Raw genomic sequence first — 16750 nt, 5'->3', positions numbered from 1 at the left:
AACTATTTGTTACCAGCCCACAATGAGACAATTACCGAGATTTAGTATAACACTTAGCAACTTCTATAGTAATCCTTTTACTGTGTTTTTTTCTGATCATATTTATTGACATGTCAGAGGTTTATTGAATCCAGTAAAAACTGGGCTTATGGTTGTATGTCTTTGTTCTTTTTATTTTACTTTTTAGTAATTAAGTTTTAGTATATATTGCAAAAGCATTGACACTAACATATTGGGAATGTAAAAATAAATGGTTCCTTATAACAGAAAGTTTGAGAAATATTATTCTTATGAGCTGCAGGCTTGTTCTAGAGATCTGGTCTCTTTATAGCTGGTGCTCCCTCCTGGATTCTGTTCTTGACTTTGCCATCGGCACAGCCAATGATCAAGCCATTCAATTATTTTGGGTTGAGACTCTCTCCTTCCATTGCCCAACATAATACTATCCAGATTGAGTCAGTTTTTATTATTTTGCAACAAAAAGGCCATACAGCATCAGACAGACTTATGTTCAAACCCCAGCTATTTGACTTTAAGAATACTTTTGAAGCTTCAGTTTCTTCATGTGCAGTGTAGACACTACTCCTTGCCTCAAGAAGGTTTTGTAAAATTAACTGAAAAGAAGTTTGTAAAGGGTCTAGCCCCGTGCTGTCCAAAGAGGGACATATTTTGCTGTCTGCAAAGAGGGAAATATTGTATATCTGCTCTGTCCAATAGCCTCTAGCCCCACGTGGCTATTGACCACTAACAATATTGAGCACTTAAAACATGACCAAGGAATTGAATTTTTATTTAATTTAACTTTGAATAACCACATACGGCTATTATATTATACAGAGCAAGTTAGCATGGATACCTGCATATAGTAGGTTCAATGTGTAAAATTTTATTGAACATCTATCTACATGTGCCAGGCAATGTTCCAGACACTGGGCATTTATTGGTAAATAAGAGAAACACAGCCCCTGCTGTCATGAAACTTAAAGACCAACAGATGAGGCAGAACTTTACTTTTGCAACAGAAATTGCCAGCTCCTTCTCTAGAACGCAGTGAGTCACCTGGAGCCCCGCACTGTTGAGGGTTCCTCTCAGGTAGAGATGGTAAACAGAACCTTCTGTGGACTGGCCACAGCTGCCCTTCCTGTACAGCGTGGTGTGCAGAGCTGGTCGCTGAGTCATAGATGGGCAAGTCCGTTTAGGAGCCAATGAGCTTTCTGGGAAGAGAGGGACTAAGAGAGCCACCCCTTTACTTGACTCTCTCTGATAGACTGAGAAGTTCAGGACAGCAATGGCTTGAAGAGGAACTCAAGAGAAGGAAGTTAGGACTGGCATCCCAGACTTAACATAAAGACCTCAGCCAGAAGAAGCTGGCTGGGCACAGCTGTGGGGAAAGCGGGAAGCCCCTTCTGCCTCATCAGCCCTTGAGGGTCCTGCTTCAGGAACCACGGAAGCACACATGAGGGGGGCCAGGAAAGTGTCAGCTTGGGTCACTCTGGTCTTCGTGGGGATCTGGACTAGCAAGGCTGCCTTTGCATGGTCAATGGAGACCCCCAGAGGGAACAGAGATGTGCATGGCAGGAATAGAAAGAGCTCAAAACCAGGGCCCTCAGGGGAACCGCCCTGGCTCCCCAGGAGCCTCCCTGTCTGTTTGGAAGCAGCAGCCCTGTGGGCTAAGTTGGCCTTGCGACAGTATGTTGGAGGGGGGGAAGTCCATGCTGTAAGGGGGAGACATTGGATGTCTAAGACAGGTAGGTGGGTGCTTGAGGAATTAGTTGGAAAATTAAAAGGGACACAATTGAGTTTGTGGCCCAAGGTATTGAAACAGGTCCTAGACGTATAACTGTGTGCTGAGGGTGCTGGAAGGAGAAGTAGGTACCGGAAGCATCTCACAAGGGGATGTCCTGTAATGGGTGTGGTGAGGGGGGCAGAATCAGGAGAGGCTTGAAGAAGTAGTAGCTTCACCAAGTTTTAAGGGATGACACCAAGTCAGGTGGACAAGGAGAAGAAAATACTTTAAGAGGACTGCGTGCTACATGAGAAAACTCAGATCTGAAGGGGTGGGGTGGCACTGAGGACTTAGGACCCTCACATGGCTAGAGCTTAGAGAACGAGGGTGATGGTGTCTCAGGAAAAAGCCAGAATTGTGAGCCACACCACTCAGGGCATGTTGGGACTTCACCTAGGGAGCAGTGGGAAGCCATGGGTGAGGTCTGATCATGGAGACGTGTAGACTTGAGAATCTGAAAGCCTGTTCTGGCTAGAAGGGAAAATAGACCCATACTGCAGGTGGCAAAAATGGGTGCAGGGAGACAAGTTGGGACGGTTCTGTTCCAGTCCAGGTGAACCTCAGTAGTGGCAGTGAGGTTGGGTCAATAAGCGGTAAAATGCTCATTCTCATGTCGCTTCCCATTTTACAGATAGAAAAAGCCATCTCAAGGAAGTTAGGTAATTTGTACAAGATCATAGAGCCAATAAATGGCAGCTTCAGGTCCCAACCTAGCCTTCTGACTCTGGTTTAAAGCTCTATTTACAGGGTCAGCCATTCTCAACCTTCTTTCATGACACATGCAAGGCACACAGATGTGTGTGCGTGTGTGTCCATGTGCCTCCCATGAGGGAAAGCAGATCCCAGCGCATGTGAGTTGGGGTATGGCGTTGTATTATACAAGCATCCATGATTTCACTCTGGCTCATTACAAACAAATAAGGAACCATTTGCAAATTTACTCTCTCAACTCTTATTAGCAACAAATGTCTCCCACCACAGTTGGTACCCAAGCCTTGCACCTAGTGTGGAACTACTGATAGCCTCGCTCACTCTTGAGACTGGGGTGAAGGATAAGGGAAAGACTTTTTTCTGCTCTACCTTTCAGTGTGACCCCATTTCATTCTCCCAGACAGGGTAAGGACAGAAAACTCTGTTGCTCATTTCTCACGTGACTAAGTTCTCAGGTCGCAGGCCTAGAACGTTGGTATAGACCTGTTCCTGAGGGGTGTGTATGGGGGAGGTGAAAGAAGAATGACAGAAGATTAAATTCTAATGAGGGGCATCTGCCATGGCTCTCTGAGGTCATAGATTTGTGGAAGTGATTCTGTTTGGGGTATCTGGGCAGCTCAGTCAGTCGAGCATCTGACTCTTGATTTTGGCTCAGGTAATGATCCCAGGGTCGTGGGATCAAGCCTCCTGTCAGGCTCTGTGCTAAGGGGGAGCTTGCTTGAAATTAACTCTTTCTCTCTCTCTCTCTCTCTCTCTCTCTGCTCCCCCTTCCCCAAATAAAATGTTTTTTTTTTTAATTTTTTTTTTACGTTTACTTATTTTTGAGACAGAGAGAGACAGAGCATGAACGGGGGAGGGTCAGAGAGAGGGAGACACAGAATCCGAAACAGGCTCCAGGCTCTGAGCTGTCAGCACAGAGCCGGACGCAGGGCTTGAACTCACGGACCGCAAGATCATGACCTGAGCCGAAGTTGGCCGCTCAACCGACTGAGCCACCCAGGCGCCACCCAAATAAAATGTTTAAAGAAAAAAAGAAGTGATTCTGTTTAGTTAAAGTTCTGTCAGAGAAGACACTATAATTCCTCCTTTATGGTGAAATGCCTTTCCTCTCCATTTCTATCATTTCTTCCTCTTTTTCTTTTTCCCTTCTTCCTCTTCTCCTTCCTCCCTTCTTCCTTCTTCCTTCTTCCTCAACCTCCACTCCCCTTTCTTTTGACAATAGTTCCTTGGGTTCTATAGTAGAGAGTTTTGTGGTTAGCACCCAAGTTAACGCATACATAGGGCAGTGGACAAATAGAGCATGATAGTATTTTGAGACACATGAGAATACAGAGGTTAGACTGTAAATGTAGCATAACAAACACCAAAAAGCCTCCCAATTCTCAAATAATGGCCACCCCCAATTCCTATTGGATTATTCCCAGATGTCATTTCCTTTTCTATAAACAAGGCCATGTGTAGACCTTGGGAGGAGCTTACTGGGTGCTGACAAAGGAGCAGTTTAGTAAACCAGAAGACAAGTCTGCAGATATTCTGGCCAGGGTTCAAAGGTTACATGACAGGAGTAGGTGGGTGAAAATAGGATAGGCTGAGGAGGGACTCCAGGGGAGCCACTGAAAGACATTAGGGAGTCATCAAAACAGGTGGTTTTCCTGCCTGCAAATGGCCTCACACACTTCTCTTCTTTCATTACCAACCAAGGGATTCAGATTCCTAGGGGTTGGGGAGGGCTTAGCCCAGCTGACGCCCAGAATGTGGAAAGAGGGGGAGAGAACTGAAGGAATCCTCAGAAGTGATCTTGGTATCCTCCTGCCCGTGAACTCTGACCACATAGTTGTCTGCATTACCAAAATGACACTGATCTCATGAGGCTAATGACTCTTCTTGGCTCAAAGAACAAAGCAAACTATTTCAGCATAGGAACAAAACATTCCTTTAAAAATATTCCGTATGAGGATTTCAGCTCACTGAAGAAGACTAGGGCCGTTTTCTTCTGGGGAAAAAATCATCAGGATGAGTCCAAAGGGATTCATAAGCCCTGAGGAGATTGGTATGAAACTGGGGAGCTGTAGACTGCTGGCGCCAAGCAGAAACCCACATTGCAGACACCCAGTCCACTTGGTTACCATGAATAAAACTCACTTACCCTTTCTAAAATAAAGCTTTTGGAAGAGCTGTTTCCTTAGGGCTGTCATCGTAGCTATGAAAATCAAAGCAATGATGAAGGAAGGGATGAAAACAGGAAGCAGCCAATTTGAAGGGGTCTTGGGTTCTAGGTCACCTGGATGAAAAAAAAAAAAAAAAAAAAACAACACCAGAATCCCATTACATGGGAACTTAGAGATAGACCAACAAGTTGACCATCTGAGGAGGTTATAACCAGGTACTGTTCTGTGTATCCTGCAGGTACTAGTTCATCTACTTCTCACGACCATCCTATGTGGCAGGCTCTGCTATGACCCTCATTTTACCAGTGAAGAAAGGGAGGTCCAGAGTGCCTGGGAAATGTTTCCAAAGTTGCACTGTAAGAGACAGAGCTGAGATATAATCCAGGCTGTCTGGTTCCAGATTCTATGGTTTTCATCATTCTCATCCATCTACTGTGTCTGTCTGTCTGTCTGTCTGTCTATCTATCTATCTATCTATCTATCTATCTATCTATCTATCTATCATCATCTCTTTCTTTCCAGTAGGATGGTCTCTCAACCCAAACATGTATTCCCCCTCCACTGTCAAGCATTCACAGTGTTTAGAATCTATACCATTAGTCAATCAATTTCAAGGGTTAACAGGGATCCTTTTGGGGGAAAAAAGTATAATATTGTAGATAGTGTTAACATACAAAATCCAGACATTCATACCTTAGTGTGAATTACTACAGCGTGTCCTTTTCCTTGTCTCAGCTAATCACTGAGGACTGGCACTGAGGAAAAGGTGAGTTTACTGGAGAGGCGGGTGAGAAAAGCAATTTTGGAGACAGGGGAAGGCCTTGTAAAGGAGAGTTCTGAGTATCTAGAAGTTAGAATAAGGGTTCCAGACCGACAGTGAGGAAGAACTGGAGGGGGCTTCACAATGGGGAGAAAGAAGCATACCCAAGATAAGCTGTGCCCTTTCCAAAAGCCTGCATTTTGCCCCATGGAGTAACTACTGCAGAATAAACATAACACTGTGGTCCAGGAGAAACCTGGCAAGAGTGCTCAGGAGGAAAGGCTCAATCCTGCCAACTGCCTTCCCTCTCCCCCATCTCAGTGACATCTAGAATCACAGATTGTTTTAGTTGAGAAGGGATTGGACATCATTTAATCTGAGCCCCTCATTTTAGAGTTCAGGAAGTAAGGCTCAGAAATGCTAAAAAATCTATCTGAGGTTATCAATGCCAAATAAGTGGCAAAGCCAGGATTGCAAGCCCAGATTGGTTTAATCAAATCTCTATCCCCGCAGATATTTGTCTTTATTGAAATCAGTGTGGTGAACATTAAGGAAGAAAGGATTCAGAAGCCTGGCTCAGGCACACATTGGATAGCTTGTACTAATTACAACAGCTCTTTTACTTTTAGGAAGTGCTTATTAAGTACCACTGCAGTAGCACTGTAAGTCAAGGGGCCCTGAGACCTTCAGTGTCCCCACAACAGGAGAGGTCCTTACCTCAGTGACTCTTTACAAACCCTTGTCCTCTGAAGGTTCCTTCACAGTCCCTTCTGCATACAGAAGCTCTACTCGTCCCTCAAGACTTTCTAACAATGAACATCAGTCTGCTTAGACTGTAAGTATTTGGAGAACAAAGACTTCACCTAAGTCATCTCTGAATCCCCTATAGAGCCAAGTGCCAGCTACATGAAAGAGGTCAAAAAGGATTTGTTGGGCCGAGTTAATCACTGTCTACCTAGTTTATCTAGCCCGATCCTCCCTGTCCTTATTTACCTTGTGGCAGACTGATGCTTATCCCTGAAATCCATTCTCTCTTTTCCCCGAGTATGAGGTCATTAGCTGGACACATGGCTTCTCAAGACTACATTTTGGAGCCTCCCCTGCAGTTAGATGTGGGCCAGCCATGTAAACTAAGTTCAAGTCATGGGTCTTCTGAGCCTTGGCCTTAAAACATTGGATAAGTCTTCCACCATTCTTTTTCCTTTCTGACTTTCCTTTCTGACTCTCTTTCCTTTTTGATGTGGCAGTGACCCGGCTTTGACAATTCAACAGAGAAAACATTTTAGAGAACGGCGAGCAACAAGATGGAAAGAACCTGGATCACTGAATAACTTTATGGAATATAGATACTTACCTGTTCTGAATTACCTAAGAGAGAAATAGACTTCTATCCTGTTTGAGTCACATTTTGAGGTCTCTCTGTTGTAGCAGCTTAGCCTTTATTCTAATACATATTCTTATAAATTATTTTATAATAATTACATGTTACTTAACAATGATATGATGATACAATGGGAAAACTAGGTTTCATCCTCCCCACAGTCCCATGCATTCAAGGAAGCCATGCTTCTTGGTAGAGGCACTATATTCCCCGCCCCCCCCCCACCCCGGTTTCCATACTTTCTGAGTGCTAAGGACTTAGCAGGCATATTCCATTTAATCCTCACCATCACCCTCTAAGGTATCTGTCATTATTCTTATTCTACAAATGTGAGACCAAGTTCTAGGATAACTCAGTTATATGTTCATGTTCTGAAAGCTACTAGTGGCAGAGAGAGGATTTACATATCAAGTCTGTTTGATTTCTGAGCCCACGCTCTTGACCACTGCCAGAGTCCCTTCCAGGTCTCCTTGGATGGCTTCACTTCCAGCCCCATAAAAATGTTTTTATAGTTATTTCCTGTGTTCCAATCCCATTATATTTCCTCATGAAATGCAACAATGGGCTGAGCAGAGGAAACCCTGTTTCAAAAGGAAAATGGACTCATTGCCCTTTTGTTTCTGATCAAGTTAGGATGTTCAGTCATCCATCCTACAAACACTGGGGCACCTCCCACCACCAGACTCTCATTGCTCTATTTGCTTTATTCACTGACTTCTAGAGAAGTTTGTGATGGGTCGCAGAATCAGCAATGAGCAACTCAACTGATGAGAATGACCAGAAAAAGGACAGTCATAAAGCAGCTTAAAATGCCAGGAACCGTGGGAGGATGTGTGACTGGTTATTTGTTGCTGGTATTAGTGCTACAAACCAGGGGGTCACTTGACTGCTCTGATCTGGTGGTCCACACAGTCTGTTGGCTGGGATAATGGGACTGTTTTATCAAGGCTAATCCTCCAACCCACTAATCTGACATTAATTGAGCACTTAGTATGGGCAGTGTGTTTTAGCTTAGTATGGGCATACTGTTTTAGCTTTTGCCACAAAGAAGACCCATGTGAACAATTAAAATACAATGAAAGATAAAAGACAAGTATAGTCACAGGCAAACCAAGTCATGGTACAGGTAATCAGTCTTAGAAGAAGAGATAAGGGAAGGACCCCTTGTGCCCTGGGATTATCTAAGCTGCTCTGGAGAGAGGGCAGACTTCAAGGCAGTGAAGAGGGTGAGTAATTATGTTTTCTGTGGAAGAAACTGCCTGAGCAGAGAAATCATGGGGGTGGGAGAGGTGCCAGAAATCTCAGAGAGCACTGGTGAGGAAGGAGAGCTGACCAGAGCCCAGGAACCATGTCAGGAGGTAGTAGCATGAATATAATTCTGGGAAGAATAGGTAAATGTAGGCTGAAAGTCTCTAACTGCATGAAAATCTCTCCATGCCCTTGCCAGTTACATTTATGAGTGATATCCTAGAAGATCCTGAGCTGATGCAGACCCCACGGGCCTCTCCTGTGATTGTTGACTATTCATTCAGCTACACTGACTTCCATGGAAAGAAGAACCACCTTCATTCATTCATAATTTATCACTGGTTCAAAGTCTCCAGAGGAATGGTCAGTGTGCCCTTCCTACTTCTCCACCGCAAAGAAAAAAACACTGATGTAATCGGTGGTGCAAAGGCTAGATTCCAGTTATCTCCAAGTTCATCTTACCCAGGCCCCTATTTCCCTGATCCTTCTGGAAAACCACATTCCATCCAAAGTACTGGCCTACACTTAACCAGGCAGGAAATTCCACACAGCAAAGGACAGTTACTCAACAATTCCAAGAAAAATAAATTCCTCTGTGACTGTTAGTATTTAAGCCTCTAAAGCCCTAGTATGAATTAATTGTATCTCAATTTTCATAAGGTGTCAAGTCTCACGATCTGTACTGTGATAAAAAGAGAGGTAGAGAACGTTAAAGACCAGCTTGCCTAATTCACTATTTTTCCTCAAAGTTGACCCTAAAAATGAGGTGTTTCTAATGTCTTCATTTCTACCAAGATTCTTAGCATGACATCTCTCTTTACTGTCTCACTTTCTCAAATCCATTCAGTTAGAAAGAAGCTGGGCTAACCTTAGTGTTGGAATTGGGTAGTAAAGTGTGGATAGATTGGGGTGGGGGGGTTGGTAGAGGGGGTGGCAATGAGAAGGCGGCTGTCTGCCCTGAAAACTATATCAGGGAGAGTTTTTTCCTCCCGAAGAAAATCCTGGGAAATTAATGATGAGATGGGGATTGAGTCACTTCAAAGTCCTTAGTCCTGCCAGTTCATGATGAAATATAAATTAATTTGAGATAGAGCAGATATCTTTGATGCCCCAGCTTCTATCCTGTCTGTCCCAGCCCTGATTTAAGCCAGGGCTGAATGTGGCTGAATGATGGATGGTTCCAGTCGGGTTCTGATTCACTTCCCCCTGATAATCTCACCTCAAGCACATGCTGCTTCTGTGCCAGGGTTTCCTCAATGCTGAAGCTTGGTCCTTCTCACTGTTATGTTCAGTGACCCACATGTGGGATTTTTCCTTCTTATCCGCACAAATTTAGGCTCTACTGGATTAAAGGTCCAGCTTCCTAGTGGCAAATGCTTCCATCAAGGGATATGCTCTACTGCATCTAAATTCATAGCTTGAGTTCTACCCATGGGTGGACCAGCAGGCAGAGAAAAGAATTTCTCTACTGACAGAGCGATTAGTCTTGATTACCATGAAGAACGTGAGAGCTGCTACCTAATGCAGGCACAGAAGGTTAGGTCTGGAACTCGGGGATCCATGGATTCTCTGATTTTTGTACTTCCACGTTCAGTAATAACAAAGAAAAGGCAACTGCAGCAAGTCAGTCTGTTCCGGGCAAGGCAACCAAGGGCTCAGTGCTCTCAGGGTTGAAAGCGAGAGTCACCAGCCCCCTCCCCGCCCCCACTCCTCTGCTCCATCTGAAGTGCTGAGTGAGGGAGATCTAGAATGTGTGGGGATGAGAGAGAGGACAATGATCGGTTATGGCTTGGCATCCACTTCAGCAGCCAGAACTGTAGCTTGTTCTATGATCTCTTGCCTATGAAATCTTGTGAAGAGATACCATATGGCTTCATGGCTGCCTCCCAGCCTGAAGGCTTAGTCACGGGGCTTACAGGGCAAGGGACAGACTGCTACAGTCCTGTCGCACTTCCTCTTGGCTTCACCTCTAACTTCAGCCACAGCTCGGGAGAAGTCTAGTGACCTTTGACTTGCTTCATTCACCTCAAATGGGTACTTTGCTTTCTGCCCTGGGATTACTTGACACTACAGGTGCTGGGGGGAACTCACTCAGCCCACATGCACGCATAGCTCCCAGCATGGAGTGCACAGTCCTGTAGACTGCTGTCAACCAACAGGGGTGAAAGGAGATGACCACCACCTGAAGTGCTTTGAGTGAGCATCGTGGGAGGCTGTCTGTACACTTCCCAGGTGGTCTTTGGGTATTTGAGCTCCCGTTTTGCTGATAGCAACAACTTCAATTCTTGCTTCTGGTCTGAATCTCCTAAGCCTCCCATCCTTGCTCCCTGAGGCCACCACCTAAATACAGGCATGCCACATGAGCTCCTATCGGAGGCTCTGTTTTTTCTAACTAAGACAGAGGGCAAAAAGTGGAATATAATGACAATATTAAAGTTTCTATAAATTATGTCAAATTTAAGCAGTGCTAGGGACTGCCCTTTATTCGGAGATTATATCCTTTGCTGGTACGGTAGCAGAATAATGGCTCCCTCAAAGATGTCCATGTTCTAATATCTGAAACCAGTGAACGTGTTACCCCACAGGCAAAAAGGGATTTTGCGGATGTGATTATATTAAGGACCTTGAAATGGGAAAATTAACCTGAATTATCAGGTTGGGGGAAGGCGTCTAATGCAATTACAAGGGTCCCTACAAGGTGGAAGAGGGAGGCAGGAGAATTAAAGAAAGATGTGATGACAGAAGCAGACGTCTGAGGGATGCAGCTGGTGGCTTGGAAGGTGGAAGAGGGACCATGAGCCAAGGAATGCAGAAGCTAGAAAAAACAAGAATATAATTCTCCCTTAGAGCCTCTGCAATCCTGTCGACACTTTGAAGCCCAGTGAAGCCCATTTGGGATTTCTGATTTTCAAAGGTGTAAGCTAATAAATTCGTGTTGTCTCAAGCCCACAAAGTTTGCAGCAGTTTGTTAGATGGGGGCAAGAGGAACCTTATGATGAGCTTGGTGAGAAGGTGACCCGTCTCTTAGGGAAGAATTTTGATACTAGGTGTAGAGTTGCTCTTATTTGGCAAATAGATGTTCTTACCCAGCAACTACCAAGTTAAACAGACTCCCAAATTGTTTGAAATTTCCCTGGTGTATGAAGTTCTAAAGTATGGGGCACAGAGCCATCAGCAAAGGCTCTGAAAGATTTTACAAAAGGCCAGCTTTCCTTGAAAACCCCACACCCCCCCGAGTGTCAGCAGAGCCAGCAAAGTCACATTTATTCTGCTGACTCTCTAGGCACCGTGCCCGAATTACAGTGATTAGCTTTCATGCTAGCTATTATCTGTTTCCTCTTCAGATTCACCCTCTGCACTTCAACACTGTGTTCTGAGCTCTGAGAGGTTGGCCTTTTTGAAAGACATCAGTGGGACTCCCTTGTTCTCTGACTCGCAGCTCGGTGCCACGGATGGGAGGCACAGGCAGGAGCCTGGAGGCTGGGGGGCGTGTGAGGTTGGGGTATTTGTTTCCCTGGCTTCCATCCGGGAACCACCCCAACAGTAGCAGTCACTCCTCTGACTGTTTAAGCGCCAGAGTCCGGCAATAACCTTACTCGCTTCTCTAGATCCTGACCACACCTCCACAAATAGACTTTTTATTACGTTATCCTCCAATTACTCATTCTGAGTATGCCATCTACTTCCTGACTACTGGAGTCGGGAAGGGTGGGCTGCTCTTACCATGAGGGTCTATGACGGCTGAAGTAAGTTCTTTCACGTTAGCATTCCAGAATACACAGCTCACATTTCTGCTGGGGTGTGGCTTTAGTCGCAGAACACTGGTGACCCGGTAGAGGCCTTCAGAGGTCTTGGTGTGGCTGGTGTTGGCAGGGACGCTGACGTTTGGCCAGGACACTTCTGCCAGGGGATAACCTTCAGCCTGGCAGGTGAGCTGTACCTCATCTACCCCTGGGATCTTAAGGATATGAGTGTTTATTTTCTTGTAGGAAGCTGGATAATACAAAAAGAAAAAGAAGTTTTTCTTTTCTGATTCCTAGAGACCTCTGTACTCACTGCCATGTGAAATGGCTAAAATTATCATTATCAACATTAAGTAATTATGCTTTTAATTTTTTAAACATTTCCTGTGTCCCAGATATCATGCTACTGACATCGAAGCATTTCATTTTTATAATATAACAAAAATGGTGTTGTTGGTATTCCCAATTTTTGTTGGAGGTAACTGAAGCGAGTGAGGTTGAGTATTTTGCCCAGAGTCACCAGGCTTTAATAATTGCTGGAGCCAACATCTGCACATTGGAAGTTTGATTCCAAGTCTCAACAGTGCTTTCCACTATCACACTCTGTGGCTTCCTGTATTCCTGTAAATTATTACAACCGGGGACTGGAGAAAAGACAGAAGGTGGTTAAATGAAATAACTAGATAATCCCCACATTCTTGTTTTACTTGGTGCTTCTTCCAACATCTTTTCAGAAGAAAACTTTCTTCCCACTTCCCCATTTCCTCCCTTCTCTTTGAAATTAGGAGGAGACAAAAATAAAGACCTAGATTCTACCTATAAAGAGTTAAGAATTAGTTATATTACTTACTTATCCTGTACAACACACACACACACACACCTGTGTTTAGTGTATGCTGAGTGAATTAATCCAAAGTGGCTCCCTACCCTCTAAAAAACTGAGATCTAAAATGCATACAAATGACATCGAAAGCAATAAGACACAAGGACAAATTGTTATCTTAGATGATAGCCCAAAATAAAGACATATTAACAACATATGCAGATACCAGGAAGTATGGAAAGTAATCTGTTGGGTTTTTGGTGAAGGGAAGTGGAAATGAGTACTAACTTCCATTAGCTAGGAAATTTTTAAGAAACAGAATTTTGATACAATCTTTGTGTTTGTGGCTCAGGTGTGATGAAACCAGTTTTTTCTTACTGTTGGGAGGAGTATCAACAGGCACACCCATGCTGAAAAGCAATTTTACATTAAAATCATGAGGACAGCCCTGTGGAAAACATCAAATGTGTATGAGGTAGTAAGTGCTTTCTAGGTGCTAAGCTTCACGCTGTGTGATTTCACGTACTGTGGAAGGGGGAGGAATGTTCAGGCCCCTCTCCACAGTTTTGCCCCTTGAGTACTTCCCTTTGTGTCTCTGTGTTGTGAGTGGCTAATTTGATTAGTTATAGCCAAAGACGCTCACAGGGTCACTGTTCACTGCGGTGAGTGACCTCATCTGGAAGCGTGGCTCACAGTCTGTGGGCCTCTCTTGAAGTTCTTGTCTCCATGCAGTAAAGCATACTCAGTTGGGCCTACTGACCTGCCTGCCTCAGAAAGCTCTGAAATCTTCCTGGCTCACAGTATTCCAGCTTCTGCTTGTGACTGGGTGGGTGGGATGGACTTTATTATCCATGAGGCTGGATAGATGAGTAATTTTAGGGTCTGTTCGGCAAACATGGACTCTAAGTTAGGATGGGGGTGCAGGAAAAAAGAGGCCCTTATTCTAAGTCATGTTCTCCAGTGTAAATCACCAGAGAAGCCTTAAAGTACGGAGAGGGGAAGGGAGAAAATCATGTGCCCATCCAGTTACTAATTTAACAAATGGAGTTCATTTCCCATTTGGCTATTGGTTCTTGTGTGTAGAGCTCACCTGGTCAAGGACTTGGACCAGGGGTCCAAGGAGAGGAACAGGGGTGAGTGGCTCTAAAACCTGATTCTATCTCCTTGACACACATTATCCCAGTTAAACTCTCCAAGGACCCTATGAGGTAGGTAAAATTCCAAACAGCTGGAATCTGGGGTAGGTAGAGGGACTTGAACTCATGCCAGTCGTGGCCACATTATTCTGAATTCTGCATTAGAATCGATGATTCTCTCTGTAATTGCAAAAGTCTGGGGATAGAGCAATAGACACAGGAAGGGGGGAGGGACATGTTTTCCCAGGGGGAATTAGGGGCACACGGAACTAGTGGAAGATGAGGAGAAGCAGGTTTTGAAGCATCCTGCTGAGGAGTTGAACCGGTTAGACCTACCAGTGTCCTTGAAGCCAATATTGATCTACCTCTAGCAATTCAATAGTATTTGAAGCATGAATTTTTGAGGCATGAAGCATGAATTTATCTCTCATTTTACGTTATTTACCTACACGTATTTTCCCTTGGTTTGATGTCCTCTTATAATCATTTCATCCTATTTTGGTGTAGATTATTTCTGTAAGTTCTGGGGTCTTTGGGGGGATGGAGAAGAATAAATGGGTTCATAGCAGCAATGTGTTGCATATGAAGGTGTGGCTGGTTCCTGCAGGATAGCTCAGAAAAAGAAGCCAGGTTGAGGGCCAGGTTGAGAGGTGGTTTCAGAGGTCGGGGGGCCAGGAATTGGGAGGTAGGCTGAGGTTATAATGTGGGATATACAAATGAGGAAGCAGATGAGAGAGATGTTCACTTAAAAGAACCAGCAAGGTTTGGGGAAAGGATGGGAGCCCACAGCCTGCATGTTTACAACATTAAAGACACCTCCACAGCCTCATGCATATTTGGGAAGTGGCCGAAAATACATTATTAGCAACACACAACAGGGAAGCTGGACTAAGGGAGATATTCTTAGGAAAAGATGAGTAAATTTTAGAATTTCAGAGATGAAAGTCATCTTAAAGTTAAAAATAGTCCAACTTCCTACTCTGCAGTTGTTGGGTGTAAGTTTTGTATGTGTCAGTTAGGCCAAGATGGTTGTGTTTACTGAACCCTTCTATTTTCTTTTTTGTTTATCCATTATAGTAGAGATGAGTTGAAATCTCCAAACATGACTGAGGATTTATTTCTCCTTTTAGGTCTGTTTTATTTTTGTTTTATATGTTTCGAAGCTATGTTGCTAGATGTACACACATTTAGGATTGTTATGTCTCCCTGTTGTCTTGACTTTATCTTTATGAAATGTCCCTTTTTATCTTACTAACACTTTTCTGATATTAGTAACCTGCTAGATAACTAACTTTGGGCAAAATACATCGATTAATGGAAGCTCCTACTTTCAGGAGTAGCCATTACCATGATTAGACAATAAGAAAGCTAAACTTTCATTGGAAAGATCATCCTTCTGCCAAGCCAAACTTTGCTTCTGGGCAGCTTCAACCCATTGGTAATTGCCTGGTTTAATAAGACAACATGGGGGCAGCATAGTAGACAGAAGTCTGAAAGGTCTGACTATGCTGAGCCAAGGGCTGGTTACATGACCTGTCGAGCCTTCTGGTTGTACAATAATACTTATCCTTAACAGAGGTGTTAGGATGATTGAATGACTTAGGTGCCTAGAATATAGCAAAAACTCGGTTAATGTTAGCAATTATTATTCACTGTTGCATATGATCCTTCGGGTGTTTGAAGATAACTGGCAAGATTCCATATCGTCTTTGACTTCTGGGTAAAACATGGCTACTTCCTTCAACCCTATCTCAGAGGACAGTTTTCAGATCAGACTTGGATTCACTTTGTTTGCCAGTATAACATGACCTATATTCCAGACTTTACCTAAGCAGCACAAAGTATAGTGGGACTAATTACTTCCTATGTGTGGAGCACATTTTAGGCCCAACACAGGGTTTTAATACAGTCTAAGGTCATGAGATCAATTTTACTAAATGAATGATCTAGGAGACTCCTGCAGGCTATCTCCCCAGGCTCCTGACAGCCAATAGGAGGCATGGTGGGAAGACTGGAGGGCAAGCGGGAGGGAGAAGTCGGGGTATTTCTCCCCTATGCTCTATGCTATAGGGGCCTCTCCACCAGCACCCACATCTCTTCCTCGGCTCCTGCTACCACTGGATGGGCCCGTTGTGGTTCTAGCGTCTGTAGAATGACCTTGGCCTCTGAACTCCAGTACTCCTGCCTTCCCCCTCTCCCTCCAGTCCAGTGCGGGCAACAGCTTCTTGCTCTTGCTAATTGCCGATTTGCCACACTGTTCCCAGGTTGGCTGTTCAGTCTGTTCCATCAAAAGAATTGCTATTTTCTGATTGAAATTTCTACCGGTTTAAATGGTTTTTGTTTCCCTGGTCGTCTCTCACTATATGATCCCTATGCTACTGGCAACTCTAGCATTTCTGAAATAAAGAGAAAGCTGCACATTGTATTATCTGCTCTATCATAATGATAGTAATTAAGGTGAAAAAATATAGTTTTACAAATACCTCGGTCTTAACAGAACATAGGCGGGTTTGTAGTAATTGCTGAAATAAATCTTTTAGGCTTGCTCCCAATTTGTCTGTTAAATGAGCTGCAGAGGAACTTCAGGTTAAATAGTTTGTAAGTTGCAGGCACTTTTCCTCATTTCAGAATTCGGGACATTGTTTTCTTAATTAACTCCAGCTTTCCTTATTACCCTTTTGTTTCCCCAAGTGGGGAAAGGCACTGAAAGGAGAGATTTAGCCCTATTAGTGTCTTAAGCAAATGCTTTCTCTAGGTCCAGAGGCTGTCATTATCTTTTCCAGGCTGCATCACTTCCCTTGGGCTGTTCCCCCCACCCCACCCATGCCCTTTGTCTTGCCCTCCTTAGGGTGAAGGCCATTGTGAGAGAAAAATGGAAGCCTTGCCACCTAAGGCTTGCTCGACTTGCTCAAGCTGTATGCTTGACTCGACTTGCTCAAGCTGTATGCCCAAGGAGCTTGGGCTTTTTCACCGGTTGGAAACACTTCCGTGAGC

General features: G+C 44.1%; 1 protein-coding gene across 3 annotated transcripts in view; it reads right to left on the bottom strand.

The window, feature by feature from the left end:
- Positions 1 to 16750, bottom strand: part of PDCD1LG2 (programmed cell death 1 ligand 2) — a 119145-nt gene that overhangs the window by 41560 nt on the left and 60835 nt on the right. For all 3 annotated transcript variants that reach the window (XM_053205341.1, XM_053205342.1, XM_015064481.3), the window contains 2 exons: positions 11778 to 12047; positions 4644 to 4778 (listed from right to left, as the gene is read on the bottom strand). In XM_053205341.1, the coding sequence (XP_053061316.1) occupies positions 4644 to 4778; positions 11778 to 12047 (405 nt within the window). The remainder of the gene's footprint in view (positions 1 to 4643; positions 4779 to 11777; positions 12048 to 16750) is intronic.

Source organism: Acinonyx jubatus, chromosome D4 (genome assembly GCF_027475565.1).
Source record: "Acinonyx jubatus isolate Ajub_Pintada_27869175 chromosome D4, VMU_Ajub_asm_v1.0, whole genome shotgun sequence".
Lineage (NCBI taxonomy): Eukaryota > Metazoa > Chordata > Mammalia > Carnivora > Felidae > Acinonyx > Acinonyx jubatus.
Note: the sequence above shows the minus strand (reverse complement) of the source record. Positions and strands in the feature narration are given on the sequence as shown.